Source organism: Solanum dulcamara, chromosome 5 (genome assembly GCF_947179165.1).
Source record: "Solanum dulcamara chromosome 5, daSolDulc1.2, whole genome shotgun sequence".
Taxonomy (NCBI): Eukaryota; Viridiplantae; Streptophyta; class Magnoliopsida; order Solanales; family Solanaceae; genus Solanum; species Solanum dulcamara.
The window spans coordinates 5815375-5835276 of record NC_077241.1 but is presented as its reverse complement, the minus strand read 5'-3'; the positions used below and the strand labels follow the sequence as shown (position 1 = coordinate 5835276).

Sequence of the window (19902 nt, the reverse complement as noted above, 5' to 3'; positions counted from 1 at the left end):
GAGTGAAATACACTCTCTATGCCACATCAGCATTTAGGGTGGAATTAATTCCACTTTTAAATAGTTCAGGTGGTAATAGGATCCCCGTAAAGTATAACTGTGTAGTTGAGAATTAACGAATAGGTTGAAGGGGCATTTGGCTATTTTCTCTTTTAAGTTCTACATGAATATTCAACTTTCAAGATCACTACGGTGTTCCCATAAATGTTTTATTAATGTATTACATAGTCAAAATGAGCTTCTTTGTCCTTAATTTTTTTATGTCGAGCAAGAAATTGTTGTAATTTTTGAAAATTATTATGTTTTGTTGTACGCTTTAAAATTATTATGTATTTATAATTCAATTTTGATGTATGTCCATTACTAGTTTGTTGAATGTTTGTTATTTTCGATAATTTTAAAGTACATTGTATTATTTATCTACCAATTTATATTTTTGCATATTTAATTTTTGTGAAGGTTAATTATACTTATATCCAATTCAAATTTATAGTAGAATTAAGATAAAATTAATTTTAAAAAATTCAAGTAAAGGAAAATAATTTATAAAAAAATTAAATTTTTAATCTAAAATTAATATTATAAAAATATTATGTAAAATTAATATAATGTTTTAATTAAAACGTACAATGTATATAATGTTTAATTAAAAGTATAGTCTAATGAAATAATAATAAAATATTAAAAAAGTACATTTGGTGTGATGAATAGTGTAACACTAAATTTGGTGTAACACTATTCACACAACAAATTTAGTGTGGGTCAGAGTAATTTTATACCAAATTTTACACCAAATATAGCATTTGGTGTAAAATTTGGAGTGGGTTGGAGATGTTCTTACTATAATTGAAAACAATTTAACTTAAAAATTTCACTTTACTCTTAATAAAATAATTTACAGTCACACAAATATCTAATGATTATTTTAGACCATAAGTTTCAAAAGTTTTACTTTTTTTCTTAAATACCATGTCAAGTCAAATGGCGCAACATAAAATGAGACGGATGAAGTACTATTTTGAAGAGATAAAGACAACTTAAATAGTTGATTGCATTTTTTTTTCTTTTTCGAATAAAGTGACTCACACTAAGCCGTGTTTCCTTAGGCAGATTCATCTCTTCTTTTTAGAGAGAAAATCATGGTAAGGGCTGAAAGTCGAGTTCATGCTTTTTAGGGGGCGAGGGGCTTACGTAAGGATTTCCATATCGGTTAGCTAAAGAAGGGACAATTGACTTGCTCCCTTAGTTTTTCTATTCAACTGAAAGGGGAAAAAAAATTACGCTTTATAGTCTGAATTCAAGAGATCTCAAATCATCTATTTCTGAACTTCAAGCCTTGCAAACGGTTGAAGTCTACTCTTATTTTATTGATCTTAGAAATCTAAAATTTGGACATTTCCTTCAATTAGGTGGTAAGAAAATGATGGCCATAAAGTGGAATAAAAAGAGTATTAATCTTTAGTGTTATGGTTCTCAATTACTTGTGAAAGTTGTAATAACATACACACTTCCATCAATTTAAGTGTCATATCTAATTGAAAGAGAACCACAAACCACTTCATGGGAAAAAATGAAAAATAAAAGCAGATCACAAAAGTAATACTTTAGAATAAAAGTCTATTTTTGGTACTTTTGGTTGGACTACCTACTTTGGATATTGTAAATTGATACTCCATCAACCTATTTGGACAAAAGTGATCACCATTGCAAATTGTGACCATCTTTAATAAATTTCCAACAATAAAAGAGAACACAAATCAATGTGAACAGCAAATGATGTTAGAAGGAACCTCAAGTTCAACCTGACTAAATACAGAGTCGCCTTTGTTAGGTAGTGCTTTATTCGAACTTTCCAACGCAAATCCGAGTTTAGTCGGGCCCCAATGCAGGTACCAGAATACAGGTAAAGTAGCAAAACAAAATTCGGAAGTTGAGGTAGAGATGATAACACCAGTAACTAAATTCCAAAACACTTTATAAAGATTTCAAGGAAATAAATATCAATATTCATCAGCTATCACCACAAAGCCTGTATTGGCTTGGGTTTATTGGTTGATTGACAAGAACTGTATATGTACACAAAAAGCAAAAAAATTCAAAAAATGAACAGAAACGCCCCCCCACCCTCCAACTTGATGAATTTGTACATAGGGAAACTATTGAGCTAAGATGGAGCTGCTGAAGTTTTGCATATAGGACACCAATTCTTGAGACTCAACCAATGTTTTACACACTCCACATGATACCCATGCTCACATTCCAACCTTCCTATTTCATCTCCAATCACATATTCCTCCTGCAAAACATGTCATTTACTTAAACTGAGCTCCAACTTTGAATTCATTTAGGTATGAAACATCCTAGATGCATGCAGTGGCCAGGGGCGGACCTACATGCAGCCTAGGGGGTTCATCCGATCCCCCTTCGTCGAAAAATTACACCGTATGTATAGAATCAATTTGTTGATTTATGAGTATATATTTAATAATGAACCCCCTGAACTCAAGCCAAAGACTTGGTCCAGCGGTAAAGGGGTTCACGAAATTGCAAATTCTGGAGCTAAGTCTGCGGGTTCGAGCCCGGGTAGAAACATTTCTTTTTTCAAATTTTAGTTTCAGCCAATTTTAATTTTTATTTGCTTAATAAATGAAACGTCCAACCCCAATATTGTAATATTAAACTATATTATATGTGTTTAATTATTTTACATTAATATTTTAGAGCACAACATAAAATGAATTACACTTTACAATAAAAAAATTTCTATTTTTATAAAATTAAGTAAAAGTTATAACTTTTTTTGAGTTTTCATATTTAAAATTTTAAAAAAAATTCTCTCATACTCATTTTAAGTAAAACATTTAATTTTTATTTGATTAAGGAATAATATGATTATAAGTAAGATTAAATAAATAGGATTGGATTTTGGAAGTATTCTCTTATCCTTCTACTACAGATTAGTGACCACAACTTAAGAAAAAATATGCCTTTAACGTACAAATCAAGAATTAAGAAAATCCTCATTATTAAACTTTCATTTAATTATTTCTCTTATTTTAATATATATTTTTGGATAGTATAATCTTTTGTGTTCCTTATTTAGTTTCAAAAATTGAATAATGTATTTATACAACAATGACGGCGACAGAACCCATAATTAAAATTTTAAAAATACATTTTCTCATATTGATTTTAATATTATGTCAAACGCGTACTTTCTCTATTTTATTGTTAGTGTTGAGCTAAAGTTGAATTTTATCTAGTTGCTTATATTTGATCCGACCCGTTCATATATGACCCGATCCGATCTGCTTATTTGTGGATACTATTAGCGTGTTTACTTATTTTTTTGAACCCCCTCGATGAAAATTCTGATTCCGCCACTGCCAGTGGCGGAGACACCTTCCTACAATGGATGTTAGATAACACCTTTTTATAACGGAATGATGTTATAGGAACACTAATAAAACATTGAAAATCGGTTCTAAAGATAACTCGACAGTAATAGTGAAATGTTGTTACTATTATAAAGAGGTCTAACTATATGTGTGTGCGCGCATGCATATTATAATATATCTTTTAAGAAACAATATGCATATATATAATAGACCGACACTGCTTGAAAGTTTCATCAATTTGGGACAAGTATTAGAACTTCTACAGCCTAGAACCAACATACATGTGGAGTAGTGATAATACGCCAACACCACATGTACAAAGTCATGTGTATGGTTGCTAGATGCATGGAACTATGTCTAGAATAGGATGGACTTGCCTACCTTAAGCAAAAACAGAACTAAATTTAATGACATTCACTCAAATTATGGCTCTAATTTCTACTCCATCGTGTTCAAGAGAATTTGACAAGGCGGCATACACCTAGAGAACTCTACTAAATAAAGGTTAGCTAATTGATGACTAAAACATCTTAAGATGTGAAAAATATGAAAACTAATGTAGTTTAACTGCACTTCAAGTAACATTGCATCAGAAAAAATACCAAAGTGAAAAAGCAAGGTGCTACATACTTAGAAAGGAAGGATAAAAAGATCATGAATGATGAATTAGATTGAAGTATAACGCATCAGGCACTGGAATATAGAAAATATTTGCTTGAAGTGGGAAAAACCTGACAAATAGTGCATTTGACCTCATCTTCATTCTCATTGCTTCCAAATTCCCCTATTTCTGAAGGCATAGCCTGATAAATGCTTTTCCGGATGCACTTTGACAATGCCTCCTCTGACAGAGCTGTGCTAACACTCCCCATCCTCTCCTCGAGAGCTAATAATTCCTGTTAACAGGCAAAAGATTAAGTTCTACAGGACGCAAAAGGTATAACTATCGGTGGGAACTTATCTTTTGTGTGACCTAGAAATGTGACATAGAGATATTACCAAGAAATGACCCGAAATTGGATCTTGGTCTATTTGAGATTGTGCACCTCTCGCCCAGTGGGAAAACCCACTTAGACCCAATAGTGGGCAGCAGGAAGCACCCTAAGATAGGGCACGCTCACCCGTGTGCCCCACGCGATAGGTCAGTGAAGCCTGAGCGGGTGCAGAGAATTATTGTTCCAAAGGAAAATACTACTCAATGATCTTTCAGCTATCGGATGAACCTCACCCCACCACCCCCATAAAAAAGAACTCGACATTTTGATGAAAATAAGTTTCGCTGAACAGTCAGTAATCATATACTGAAGAGAAACTACAGACCTCGTAGGACATATTGTCTATGTCCAGCCTCATGCCTCTATGCTGATCGTAGAAGTTGAGGCCACCAAGAAACAAGTTGGTCTCCAATACAAGTAGTTGCTGTACATGGAAAGTAAGAGTTCATCATAAATACAATAGGAAACACCTGGGTGGTCAGAAATAGTCAAAGGTGGACTACCTCATATGTTAATTCTTCATCTTGTTCCATTCTCTCAAGTGCCACTAATACCTGTACCGAAAAGCAGTGACCAAAGTGAAATACCGTAAACCTGAGCCAGAAAAACAGAGTGACTGAGATTCTCTTGGGTAAAATACCTGAGCAACTTCATCCATGTTATATCGCTGCAAGGCATCACGGTTCATTAATTGATTTATACCTCGTTGTGCAGAACTGCCGGATACTCCAGTTGGGAGATCTTCAACATCATTTCCAGGAAAACTATAAGCACTTGAATCACTCGAAGAGGCATCTGAGAAAAATTGACTTGATGACTGCAGACTGAAATTTGGAGATTCGGGCTGAGGTGAATTCTGGAAAAAGCCAGATGACGGATCTCGTACTGAATCCCTAAGCCTAGGCACATTCATTGACCTACGAGTCCTAACTGATACAGCACGACTATCCTCCCTAATATCAAAGTTTTTACTACTCCTTGAATCAGAAATTGAGATACCACGAGTTGGACGAATGACATCTCCTTCTTTCGGTAATGCCCCACTTATTTTCTTCCCTTTAGAGGATGAACTGCTTTCACCTTCTGAATTTCTTCTTTTTACCATGTCCCTTCTACTAAATCTTGAATCTGCTGTTGAACAACTCTGTGGAGAGATATCTCCTGAGTTGCATTTTGGATTTCTCGGAACATATCCAGCCCCACTAGCAGCGCCCCTAGTCCCTGCACCAATGGCCTTAGATGATGAAGAAACGGAGGAACCTACAGGACTATTTTGATTGGAATACTTGGGACTAAATAATCTACGAGGTTTACTGCTTGAAGCTCCACTAGAGCAACCTACTTCTTTCAATGTAATTTTACTTGATCCAGTATCTCGAGTTGCTGAATTGAATTGGGGTTGATGCGCTTTTGACGACTTCATGTGTTCCAAAGCTTCAGGCTCATCACGTAAACAAGTTGCTTCTGATTGATCATTTCCAACATGAGAAAAAGATTTCCTGTCCTTGAGTGACTTTCTAGCATTAGCCATCACAGAGGATGTCCTACATGAACTTCCAACAACTTCTTTTCCATTTGAAGAAGTGAAAGAAGGCCTGAGAGGTCTTGGTTTCTCTGTACTTCTAACTAGCGGGCTCTTCATAGAGTTGAGCCGGCTGCTGCATCCATATCGAGAGCACAACTGAACATTTTCATCCCTACTGTCAGCTATGTCCCTCAAACCTCTTCTGGGAACATAAAGGCCATTGACAGCTCTTTTGCTTGAATATTCATCCATAGAATACATACAACCTCTTAGTTCTGTCATGTCAAAACCAAATAGCCTAATGTCACTATTAGTTAGACCTTAAAATATTGAAGTCAAAGACTTACTTTTTAGCAAATGAGGACAGGACTACCATAAAAAAAAAAATATCATAGCAATCAGCAAGTTTCAAGAAAAACGATCAAGTATATTGCAATTGAGAAGAAACCTCAATCATACCACTCTGAAATTCACTTTCAAGGTGATGAATATAAGGAAAACCTCAAGCAAAATAAAGTCACAAACTCATAGTGATAGATGACGAGAACTTTCAGTAACCCCTATCATCAAAACTCAGTTTTTTCTTCACGAAACTGAGAATCTTTCGATGGAAACGCCGAAAGTAATACTATTACGAAGACAAGCAGTATCAGAAAAGGCAACTTGTAATCACATAATTTGCAAGTTAATCAACTATCAACAATGTAGCATGTTTCCAGGAGATCATGACCCAATGCATTCATTATTGTGATGACTTGTCATAATTTACTTACATTTGCTGCAATTTTTCTCTTTAACCGGAACTGGAACCTTACGAAACTCTCATAGGCGGCAAGTAAACCTCAAAATTAGTAAAATTGCTCACACAAATCTGAATATCACAGATACAAATCTATGAATACATGCCTAAAGTTGAACGGATGATTTTCTATAAATAAAATCGTAAAAGATTGCTAATGGTATCACAGCTATCCAACAGCGAGCACCACTTGTCTTTCATCAATTCTTTGTGAGTTATTCGAAGAATCATATAAAGAAAGAACCATCCAGAAAAAGAGAACCAACGAAAGGAAATACTCCAAGAGTCTCACAAACCAAACAAAAGGGGAAAGCAGAAGGAGGGAAGCAATATAATCAAAAGGGTGACACCAATTATGAATTGAACCTTTACAGACTTCAAACAAAACCTATTCAGAAAATCTCAGAAAACAAAAGTAGACATCAAAATTGTCATCTTAGGCACATAAATAATCAAGAAAATAATTTAGAAAAAAAATAGAGAATCCCAATAAAATTGAGCATAACAAGAAAAATCCAGTCAAAACTAAAGCTTGAAAATATGAAGAAAGAAAAATATCATTGGAGTCTACTACAAGGGAAGCCAACAAGCATAGAAAACAGAAACTTGGAAACAAACCCATGCCAAGAAAATCATACTGCTAACATATCATCAGTCAAAGTCCATTGAAATAGGCTTTTTTAGCTCTCGAAAATATTATGAGAAAGAAAAAAAACAGTAACTCCAATAAATTGAGCATAACAAGAAACAATAAAAGGGAAATACCACCTTTTATATTGAAAAATACCCTAAAAGCCTATCAAAGTAGCCAGAGGACATCGAAGGTAAAAACTTGGTGACAAACAAAACCATGTCAAGAAAATTATATTATTGACATATCATCAGTGAAAGACCATTGAAATAACTTTCTCAGTTCTCTAAAATATCAAACTATTAAGAGAAAGGAAAGGAAAGGAAAAACACAATCTCAATAGAATTGAGCAATTATAAAAAAACAATAAGAGTGAAAAAGATCAAACTTTTATATAAAAATATTACCATAAGAGCCTATCAAGAAAGCCACAGAACATCAAAAATAGCAACTTGAAGACAAACCCATATCAAGAAAATCATATTATTAACATATCATCAGTCAAAAAACTACTATTAAAATCCAGCTTTTTTCAATTCTCCATAATCAAACCCAATAAAATTGAGCATAAATAAGAAACAACAAGAGTGAAAAAGATCAATTTTTTATATGAAATATTACCATAAGAGCCTATCAAGAAAGCCAAAGAACATCAAAAATAGCAACTTTGAGACAACCCTATATCAAGAAAAATCACATTATTGACATATCATCAGTCAAAACACAATTGAAATTAGTTTTTTTTTCAATCTTTACACTCAAAACCCATATCAAATTTACAAACAAAAAAAAAAGTGCATTACAATTATCATATCATCAATCAAAAAAAAAGATTAAAACTTTACTTATTTGTTCCTCTTCCTTCTTGTTGTTCTTCTCTTCTTCTTTACACAAAAGGAAAAAGAAAATACAAGAAAAAATGGAGAAAAAAAGGGGTCTTTTTTAGAGAGAGAGAAACTGATGAGAAAGAGAAATTAATTCTGAAACAGATAAATACTGAAATGCCGTCCTACCAATGTATTTAACAAGAATTCTCAAATATCAGCCATTGGATCAAATTGTGTTTGTTTTATTTACAAAGTCAAAAATTATGGACCACTTTTGCTTATGGGACCACTTAACTAGTAAAACAGTAAAGGGCAGCCCGATAGCTTCCGCAATGCATAGAGTTCGGGAAAGAATTCGATCACAAGGGTATATTGTACGCAGCTTTACCTTTTATTTTTACTAGACGCTATTTCCAGGACTTGAACCCGTAACCTCCTCATCACATGACAGCAATTTTACAAGTTACTCCAAGACTCCCTTCTTAACTAGTAAAACAGTATCACGATATTTATTTATTATTTTATTTACTTAAAATAAAATTATTCAATATTTATTTATTATTTAATTTAATTTAATTAATCTAAATTTAAATTCTTATTAAATAAATAATAAAAATCACATATGATTCATATTTTAATTCGACACACTTAAAAATAATATTCAAAAATTATTAATTTCATAATATCTTCTTATTAACTTATTTTAAATTAACTCTCAATTTGTTATAACTCAATTCATAACTGGAAATCCAATAAAAATTCATACTCGCTTCGTTTGATTGTCCAATTAAAAAGAAATTATTATTTTTTATTAATATAAGATTTTCTATCAATTATCCAATTGTCTTGTTCATTCACTCTTTTATTTTTTTTAATCTCTTACCGTCTAATTATCCATCTAAAAAAAATTAAAATATTAAATTAATTTAATTTAATCTTACTTTAAAAATTAACCAAATTAATCATATTAGGTCACCGCCTTCATACCAGCCGGCCATATTCAAGTAAAGGGTCATATATGCTCCTTATTCAAAAAATTTATTGATTATTATAAGTTAAAAATAATAAAATGCATGAAAAATATAAGAGTTGAACTTCCTTTTATCTAATAAAACAAAAACTTGCGCACCTAATTTTATAAAAATTAAACTTCATTAATGAAATTTTGACCTCGTAACTATGTCATTCTATTTGTGCTCTCACTTTTCTTGATTAGTTATTCACTACATATGAATATATTTATAAAATTGTGAATCCAATAATTAAAATAAATTATGAGCTTGATGATAATTTCAAAACTCATAAGCTTCAAATTTTAATGGTGTCTGAGTTTGTATTTGACTATTTATCGCCTACTTTTCTTTATCAATTTCCTCTATATAATATAAAATAATAGAATTAAGAAGCTTTGAGAAGTAGAATTTTATCTATGTTTTTGTCTATTCATAAAAAATAAAAAAAAATCAAACGTCATTAAACATGCAATGAAAAATGATAAGAAGACAATCAGGAGGCTGGCAATGCAATTCGATAGTTTAAACATGTGTCATCTTGTATATGTCATGTCTTCGTAACACAAGCAAATATTGGACAATTGTATACGTATATATTTAAAATTGTGAATTCAATAATTAAAATAAATAATAAATTTAATTAAAAAAAAGTTGAACAAATAAAACTTCAATTCTAAAGCTTCTTCAGTTCGTATTAGTCCTTCCACTTTTCTTGAAGGAATCATTCATTTTATTTACTAAAAAAATTATTTCAGAATTATAATCCTATCGCATGATTCAAGCGATCTTAATAGAATAGAAGTATAATTTCATCTATAAATTCATCTACGTTTTTGTCTATTCATAAAAATTTCAATATTCGAATATTATTGATAGTATAAATATGTGTCATCTTTTATATGTCTTCTTCGTTTAATACAACCAAATGTACATTGAATTTTTCAAATACGCAAATCATATAATATATTGTATTATATACAAAAGGGAATTTAAATGTTTCTGATATGTCATTTTCTTTAGAGTATAAATAATTACGTTACTTTCAATATAAATAAATGGACAAAATAATAAGATAAGTACTTATAAGATGTCCAAAAAAATAAGAGGAGCCACCTACTCTAAGCTCTTTTGCTTTTTGTGGACATAACCAAACCCCACCATAACATGAAAGGGAAACTTAAACAGAGGGCCACCTTATAATAAACTACTACTTATACTTATCAATTTCCAATTTTTATTTTTATTTTGGTTTGGTATTTATAAGGAAAAATTACATCTAATAGATCAATTATAAAATTATTTATTTAAATTAGATCTAACTTAAATTATTTATTTTTAATAGATTCATTACCCAGACTATTTACCCTCTTACCCATTTTTTTCATTTTAATTTGGCGCATGACGTCATGCTGATGTCTCCTCTTTGATACCATCAGAGTATAATATACCCTGATGGTATCAAACAGTTTCGCTGAAGCACTGTCTCTTTCCTCTTAATAACATCAGAGTATATATATATTCTTGTTGTATCAAACATGTATTTATGCCGGTGCTCCTTCCCTTGTTCATCTTTGATACCATCAGAGTATAATATATTCTGATGGTATCAAAAAAGAAGAGACAGTGCTTCAGCGAAACTGCTTGATACCATCAGAGTATATTAACTCTCATAGTATCAAATGCGCGAAATAGTTAAAAATAAAAAAATATGAAAGCAATGGAATACCCAATGATAAATAATTTTCTTTTGGGGTATAACAATAATCATCACTATTTATAATGAAATTTGATTAAATTTAAATTTATATTTAAAAATTACACGTTAAAAAGTAAAACACTTTCTAATATAAAGATGACTCCATATATTCAAAGAGGACTTCTTAAGAAAATATAAAAGGAATTTCACATGATGTCTAATGTTCGATAATTTAATTTGAATAATTTATTGTGTGATAATATATTTTATTAAAGATTATTTTATTTTTCAGACTTGAACTTGATACACATAATTTAGCATAAATAGGTATTACCACCCACAACAACCTTATGGCGCTTAATATTTCTGATTCTATGACATCAATTATTTTATCTACATTCTATTATCGATTGACACTTTTTTGACAATTTTGATTTTAATTATTGCTTATTAAATTTTGTTAGACACTCTTTGTCAATTAATAACTAATTTGAATCCATTTTATCATAACAAATTAAACTAAATCAAGATTCATGTACATAGTAAGCATTTAATCATAGGATTTACAATCTCAATTTCAAGTTTTGATTTGAAATCAGTGTATATTTATAAAATTTATAAAAAATAAATAAATTCAAACTTCAATTTCAAATCCTAAATTCTTCAATAAGTAGAATTTATATTGCGACTGCAAAAACTTTCACACGTAAAACTTGACCATAAGTCTATATTTTGGCAACCAATAAAAAAAGACCATCATTTTAATTTTTATATAAGAAAAACTCATACTTGACATGAAGAAATTTTTGTATTATGTAAAAAAATTATATTAAAAATATCACACAAAAAAATATCAATCGATTGATTCAATATAAATATAAAATCATTATATTTATTAAATATCAAAAATATAATTTAATCATATTGAACTAAATTTCAACGCACAGAGTTACCTCTATCAGGAAATAAAAGCTTTATTGGAAAGAATATGCGGCACAATAAATACTTCCGCATTGTATATACGTGGATGCATCACTTAGTACAATATATTTCATTATTATTATATGTGTGAATACAATATATTTAATTATAGAAATATTATATATACGAGAATACACTTATTATGTGTGAGAATAATTTATTTTGTTATTATTATGCACACAAATACAATATGTTTCATTATATTTTGAAAATAAAATGTTGCTGCAGTTTAAATTAAGTAAAATTTCCCTATTGGTTAAAAAAACTACAACCGGTCAGATTATTTGTCTAATATATGTACATTAGAGTGTCTACTAATGCTAAATGTCAATGATATCGTAATTCGTGGTCTCTTAACAATATTTAGGATATAAAAAAAATAAAAAAATTGTATATATCAAAGACATATAATATGTTACATCCACAATTTCAGAACAACTTATAATTGTCTTACTAAGTTTAATGAGATGAGTTTTACAAAATACGCAAATAAGCATCGATCAAAACTTGTGATTCATACAACAAAATTTCATAATAAAATAATCTCTAAATGCTATGCATTTTAGGGAAAAACAGAAGCTCGACACATAGGACAATCATTTTTATTTTTACGAAAATTTCTCAACATATTACTGAAAAATGAATTTTACCTTTTAAAATTTTAAAAAGATTTCAATTTGTCATTACTTGAAGTAATAACACATGGGCTATGACACCCCATTAATACGATAGATTAAACAAACAAATACATATTTAAAGCAAAACATGGACCGTAATTATTGAGTTTGCAGATTTATTACTTAAAGTAGATGTCCTTACAAATAAACAAAACCTTTTTTATTTTGGGAAACTTTCAAAAATACACCGTCTAACAACCTAAAATATTATGTCACATATTTTAATAAGAATACTATATAATATAATACAATATTAATTTAATTAGTGTATATTAATCTAGAGATTATGTTTAAATTTATATTTAAAATTAATATAATAAAATTAAAATAACGACTCCTAAATCACAATGTAACGAATTATAATAACATATATCGAAAACGTGTTTATTTTTTTTTGTTAAATACAATAAATACAATCAAACATCTCAATAACATGTTGGTTCTAAGAATTTTTGAATGTTATAGCGACATTTGATATTTAAATAATATTTGACTATTATTCAGCAAAAATATGTAAAATTATTTAAATTTTACGCTTAATCACACTTTGTATAAAGAAGCTGAAACATCTTTAAGTGAAAATATATATTCATTTAATACTCTTTGTCATAAATACTGTAAATAAATTAATGTCAAAATTCTAAGCTTAGCCACACTTTGTATAAATAAGGAAATATTTTTAGAAAAAATTACCTAAATACATAACTTATTTTATCATATTTTCTAAAATTTCCTATCATTTAAAAAAATTACAAAAATTTCTACTCTTTCCTCTTCTCTGATACATCATTGTACGCGATGTATCGTCCGAGACATCACTTTATGTGATGTATCGGTGGGATACATCATTTACGCGATATATCAAGACGTCGAATATATCACTTTACGTGCTGAATCTTGATGTATCAGGACGTACGCGATGTATCCGAATTCTACCAAAAAGAAGGGATTTTGAGTAATTTTTAAAAGAGTAGGAATATAGTGTAATTGAGAAGAATAACTATGAGATTTAGATAAAATTTACATATTTTTAATGAAAACATATATTCATAAAATATTCTCTGTCGTAACTAGTATATTTAAGACATCAAATATTGATCGAAATTACTAAATATATTATTGTTAACCTTAGAGAGTCTGTTTCTATAAGGATGGTTAATTAATATCATTTAGTTTATTGTCATCTTCTTAGATTTCAATCGTTTATTTTTGTATTTTAAAATTAATTACCATAAATTGAGTCCTAGAATTTATATATATAATATTGGTATTGTTTAGGAGATTTTCCATCCATAGTTAAATTTTCATTTATACATGCTAAATTTCCAGCTAGTAATAATGAAGAATAAAATGAGCTGTGCATTATCGAAATTTCCTTGTTTATATTTTCTTCACCATAAAAGTAAACAAAATATTTTTTACATTCTTTAAAATTTTATTCATCAGTTAGAATATTTTGTTAAAGAAAAATAATCATATCTTAGATTATGTTACCTTAAATAGCTTTGAAAAAATATACTTTTCTGAAGAAAAAATAAAATCCTATATACACAATTATAATATATATATATATAGAGAGAGGGGTTAATTAATTACTCCTAGGTTTTGATTGAAGACCAAAGAGAACAAATCTATTACCAGAAAAGTTGGTGAGTGCTTGTTAGTGCTCTTCTTTATTCTTTTAGTTTAATACATCTTTCTTTTATTTTTTTGTTCACTTTTACTTGTCATATTTCGTTTATCGAGAATTAAATTGTATGAATTTCAATCAATTTTATGAAATGTATTTTATATATTATATTAATATGAGAAAGATTCCAACTTGTAGGGCGTGAAAGCTTTCTTCAATGGATCCTGACATGATTCGTCCGCGGAAATGCAAGGTATATTACATTATTTGGAAAAATTGAAAAATTTAAATATTATGTCTTAATTTTATGTGGTACCTTTTAAATTTCAAGTATCAAACATGTTTACCTTTGATTGTAATTTTTTTTCATACATCTTTTGAATATTTTCAATTGTGAATCATTGTAACTTAAGTACTTTTTATATATATACTCACTTCAATTAAAAAAGAATGGTCTAGTTTGATTTGATACGGAGTGTAAGGAAATAAAAAAGAATTTTTAATTTTATGGTCCTAAATTAAAATTATGTCAAATGTGTTAAAATGTCCTTTAATCTTATGGCCTTAAACTTGTTATGTAGAAAGTTGAAATTAAAATATTATCAAAAAGAAAATGGGTCATTCTTTTTTAAACTACTAAAAATGAAAGTGAGTATTCTTTTTGAAACATACTAAAAGGAAAGTAGATCATTCTTTTTGAAACTGAAACAGATGGAGTAATTTTATTTTAAAAAAAATTGAAGATTCCATGTCCAAATTCACGATAAAACTTAAATTGTTTGGCTTTTGAAATTCAAAATCTGCAATAGAATTTGGGACATCGAGAGTAACTTTTTATTTTTTATTTTATTTTTATGTATCAATGCACAAAAATTAAATTCTAACAATGTTTCTCATGTGTGGTATGACAGCCTTGTCCACCACCGCCGCCTCCGCCACCTCCAATGCCTGAAAAAGAGGCACCACCACCACCACAACACGGTGAACACGTTGCACAAGCATGCCAGCATGATTGTTTTGAATTTCGGGGGCATCCATTACCTTTTTTGCAATTAGCACCACCATCGTTATGGCCATGTCATCCATTACCACAACCCCCATCGCATGTTAGAAATTACTGCGATGACTCAGAACAATTTTCGAGAATGAGGAGAGTTGATAGCCTTGAGATGGGCAATAGGATGAATTTTCATGACCCTTTGGATGACTTGCATGAGAATAACCATCATACTCTACGTCGTTGCATGGCGTTGCAACCGCCTTTAATGGGACATCACCAATGCCATGGACCGCCCCCAATGCTAATGGGGCACCACCGTTATCAACCACAACCATCGTTGGGGTACCACCGTGGACAACCACCCTTGTTGTTGGGGCACCACCATGAACCACCAGCATCCTATTTCCCTCAAGCCGGTGACTATTATGGCTATCATGATAATCCAAATGGTTGCATAATTATGTGATATCCTCAAGCTAAAATTATAGTAGTTGCTTTTTTTGTTCTTTCTATATATTACTCTCCTTTTGTTTACTTTTACTTGTCCAATATTTTAAAAATATATTTTTATTTTTAATATATCAAAAAAAAATATTTTTTTCTTGTTTTATCCTTAACATTAATTATTTATTCCGCAAATTATTTATCAAGACCTAAGACTATACATCAATCAATATGAATATTGTTGTAAAATATCATATTAATCATTATTTGTTAAAAGTCGTGCGAAGTTCAAAATAAATACGTAAAAGTGAACGAATGAATTATATGTTTAATTTTTATGTTAAGCTTTTGTTGTTATAATATAAACTTGACTTGACGTAGGTTTAATTTCAACTTTGATTTTCTCTTTTAATTAATTTGAATAATTATTCAGATCTTAGCCCATCAAGTACATTTATTTTTGTTAAGATTTTGCCATATATTCCGTTTTATTTAGTCTGATTCTATCAGATCCGTAAGGAAGTCTTAAAAACCTTAATTAATTAACAAGCATTAATTTGTTAAAGATAAAACAAACCATGAATAAATATTTTGGGTCTGATAAAAAATATAATAGATGATATTATGTCATTCTTTGACCTTCAATCTTATTTTGGTGCTCTTATTCTTTACTATTTTGTTCTCTTATTTCATGACAAATTGTAATGAGATATTTCATATTTTATTTAATTTAGTGATCTTATTATGTTATATTAATATCTTCTCAAGTAAAATATTGATGTAATATTAATTTAAGACTATATTTTTAAATTTTTATATTAAATAATTCTTATAACTATACATATTTAGACCCGAAGAAAATAAATTAACAATATTAATTATTTAATGTTCAAATTTAGATACAACATTTTAATACTTAAATGTGAATTCAAATTCAAACCAGTTAATCTTAATAAAAATAACTAAGGCCTAAATAATCTATTTTTATTTATCTTAACTTTGATAAATTGAATTACAACAACAACAACCCAGTGAAATTCCACAACGTGGGGTCTGGGGAGGATAAAGTGTACGCAGACCTTACTCCTACTAAGGTAGGACGGCTGTTTCCGAGAGACCTCGGCTCAAAAGAAGCATAAAAAGAGGTCAGATAAGACTAAGAAGTTCAAAGCTTTATGGAAAAGCAAATAACGAATAATGCAAATAACGAAAGCGACACAGATAAAATAGAGTAATCAAAGTACAGAAAGTAATAGAGAGATAATAACAGAAGTCAGAGCACAAGAAATTATAGTGCGTTAATGCGTCTACTAATATAGAAGAATAACGAGATTATATACTAGCCTTCTATCTTAATATAGATTCTCCACGTATATATATATAATAATGGAAAAGACTTAATATCCAATAAAATAATTAAGACGCCAAATTAATTCGAACACCAATATTATCATAAAAAAAAGTGTTTGTGATTGAGTTGGCAAAGTGTACACAAATGGATAAAATAAATAAACATTTGCGTACACGTACTATCCAATATCCATGAAGCATGACAACATTGACCCACCAAGATTGGTATAACTTACTAATTGTTGTCATAATGCATTTGGTCTACAATGTAGTGTGTACTAGCAGAATCTCAATACTAATACTAATAAGAGGCTAAATACCTCTTCGTTGATGTATCTGTTTTATGTCGAGAGTAATTTTTAATATTTTAAAGATTTTTGTTGATATATCTATTTGATGTGGGAAAATCTTTTTACAATTTTAATATTTATACTTTAAAGGTGCTTTATAGATGCTTTTCCACGATTGTTTAATCCCATGCCAATAAAAGATATTTTATCAAATAAGTTGAATCGACATGAGTAAAATACTGATAACGTCATTAAACATTTATCAAATAATAAAATATAATAAATAAATAAACTAACATAAATTGAGACAGAAAAAATACATAAGATCATTTTTAATAAGATTTGTTGTGCGGTACTAGTACGGGACTTTGCATCTTGTGGTTTCACAAGGCTTGGTTTTATTTCTTTTGATGCATTAGTAAAATATTTCTATAACAGCATGATTTGTTCTTAACACTTTTCAGGTCCAAAACAAACAAAAGAAGGGAAAGGTGAAAATACAACATCTTACTTTTTTTACTACCCAGGATTTTATTGCTATAGTGAAATGATTTTATATAGATCATAATAAACATAACAAGAAAGATTGATAAAGATCACCTTACCCTAAAATGCGACATTTAGCACGTATCTCGATAAGTCTAGGGATGGCAATGAGGCGGGGTGGGGAGGGTTGAGCTTAATCTGTAAAAATTTTATACCGTTCCGCCTCGCCCGCATAGATCCGTCCCGCATAAATTTTTAATTTTTTTCTTTTTTAATTGAGTTTAATATGAAAAATAAAATTCATAATTTTTTTTTATTTTTCGCTAATCAACATCAACAACTAATTAATTATTTCTAGTTAATATTTTTATAATTATTTTTTAATCGCTAATTAACTATTTCTAATTAACATTTCAATAACTAAAATTCACTAGACACGTCTAGTTTAATTTTTTAAAAAAAAGTTAAAATTAAGTCAAAGTTTAATATAAAAAGTTTATATCTTTAATTTTTACTAATTACAAAAAATTAATTTTCTTAAATTATTATTTAGTATCTTAAACCCGCAACCTGCCCCGTAGAGCTCTAAACCAGCCCCACTCCGCCCCATTGCGATCCCTAGATAAATCGGACCCCAAAATAGAACTTCTTGAACAAATAGCATTTTTCCAGGCATTGATAGGTTTGATTCACTTTTTAGCCCAATAAGCAATGCCAAAACATTTTGACTACTACATTAATGAATGCAATTAGCCTCCATTTAATTAGTGGAGTTTCTTAAAATCACATTAATCATTATAATAAGGTCGTTTTCCCAATTAACAATTCCACTTATCATTAATGGGTATTAAAGGGAAGAAAATGGAGATGATCAAATTCAAACAACTTGCAATTGTTATGTTGATCAAAATATAATTGCATTATTAAAGTGAAAGATGATATTTTATCAACCTCTTAACTTTGATATTTTTGTCTTTCAAAAATTCCGTTTGTTACATATTTCACTCGCCAATCAAAATAATTATATTTATTAATCAAATATATATATTAAAATGATAATTATTTTGAGATGGAATAAATAGAATTTTGAATCAAGAATGTCGATAATTGAGAAGTTTTATGCACTTTTTAGCCCAGAAAGTAATGACAAAACATTTTGGCTGTTGCATTAATGAAGGCAATTAGCCTATATTTAATTAGTAGAGATTTTCTAATCACATTATAAGGAGCCCGTTTGGATGGGAAGCCCTTTTTTAGCTTTTGGACGTGTTTGCCTAGTGTTAATTTTAAGTCATAAAGTTTTTAAAGTCAGTCAAAAATGAAAAGTTAGGATTCCTAACTTTTTTTTTTCTAACGGCTTAAAGTCATTTTCTTTAACCATGGAAATTACTTTTATATCCCTTATATTTTAACTAAATTCTCAAACTATCCTTTTTATTCTTTTAACCCTAAAAATCACATTATTTTCCTCATTTAAACACTTTTATCCAAACACTCAACTGCTTATTTATAAAAATAAATCCAAACGGGCTGAAGGTCGTTTTCCCAATTTGCAGTTCCACGTATCATTGATGGATATATATGTAGGGAAGAAAATGAAGATATTTTTCAAGCTCAAAAAATATGCAATTATTAGGCTGATGTAATTAGTTATGTTATGTCAAAAGAAATTTAATTTTGGAGTTACTTCTTTTTTAATTGTGAGAAAATATTCTTAACGTGATACCTTTTTTGGTTAAAGATTGCATTTTTTATCCTTTTGATTAAATTAACTAATAATCGTCTACTCAATCATTTAAATTAAAATAATCAGAAAAAATTAACACACACACATATGTGTATATATATATAAGCAACTGAAATGAAAGGCGATGCAAATTCTATAAGACAAGCACAATACTAATATCAAGATAATGGGATAATCAAATGCAATAACAACACAATTATAATGACACATCTAGATCTAAGACCAACCCTAAACCATCACAGGCAAGACAAACATTTTATCCCTGCTAGGTGTCTACCTTTACTACCTTTCTACCCTAATACGTGACCTCCATTCTTTCATCATTACATCAATTTAATCGTTACATAAAATAAATCTTTCATCATTATATAACAATATTTTTATTTAATTACCAATCAAAATAGACTTGCAAT

At 29.4% G+C, this 19902-nt stretch overlaps 1 protein-coding gene across 1 annotated transcript; it reads right to left on the bottom strand.

Moving 5' to 3' along the window:
- Positions 1-1958: 1958 nt before the first annotated feature.
- Positions 1959-8362, bottom strand: LOC129888899 (probable E3 ubiquitin-protein ligase RHG1A). The gene is made up of 6 exons (XM_055963961.1): positions 8194-8362; positions 5034-6193; positions 4897-4947; positions 4719-4817; positions 4130-4294; positions 1959-2296 (listed from the first exon to the last, which is right to left on the bottom strand). The coding sequence occupies exons 2-6, from the start codon at positions 6177-6179 to the stop codon at positions 2165-2167; spliced, it is 1593 nt and encodes a 530-aa protein (XP_055819936.1). The 5' UTR covers positions 6180-6193; positions 8194-8362; the 3' UTR covers positions 1959-2164.
- Between the last annotated feature and the right edge of the window lie 11540 nt (positions 8363-19902).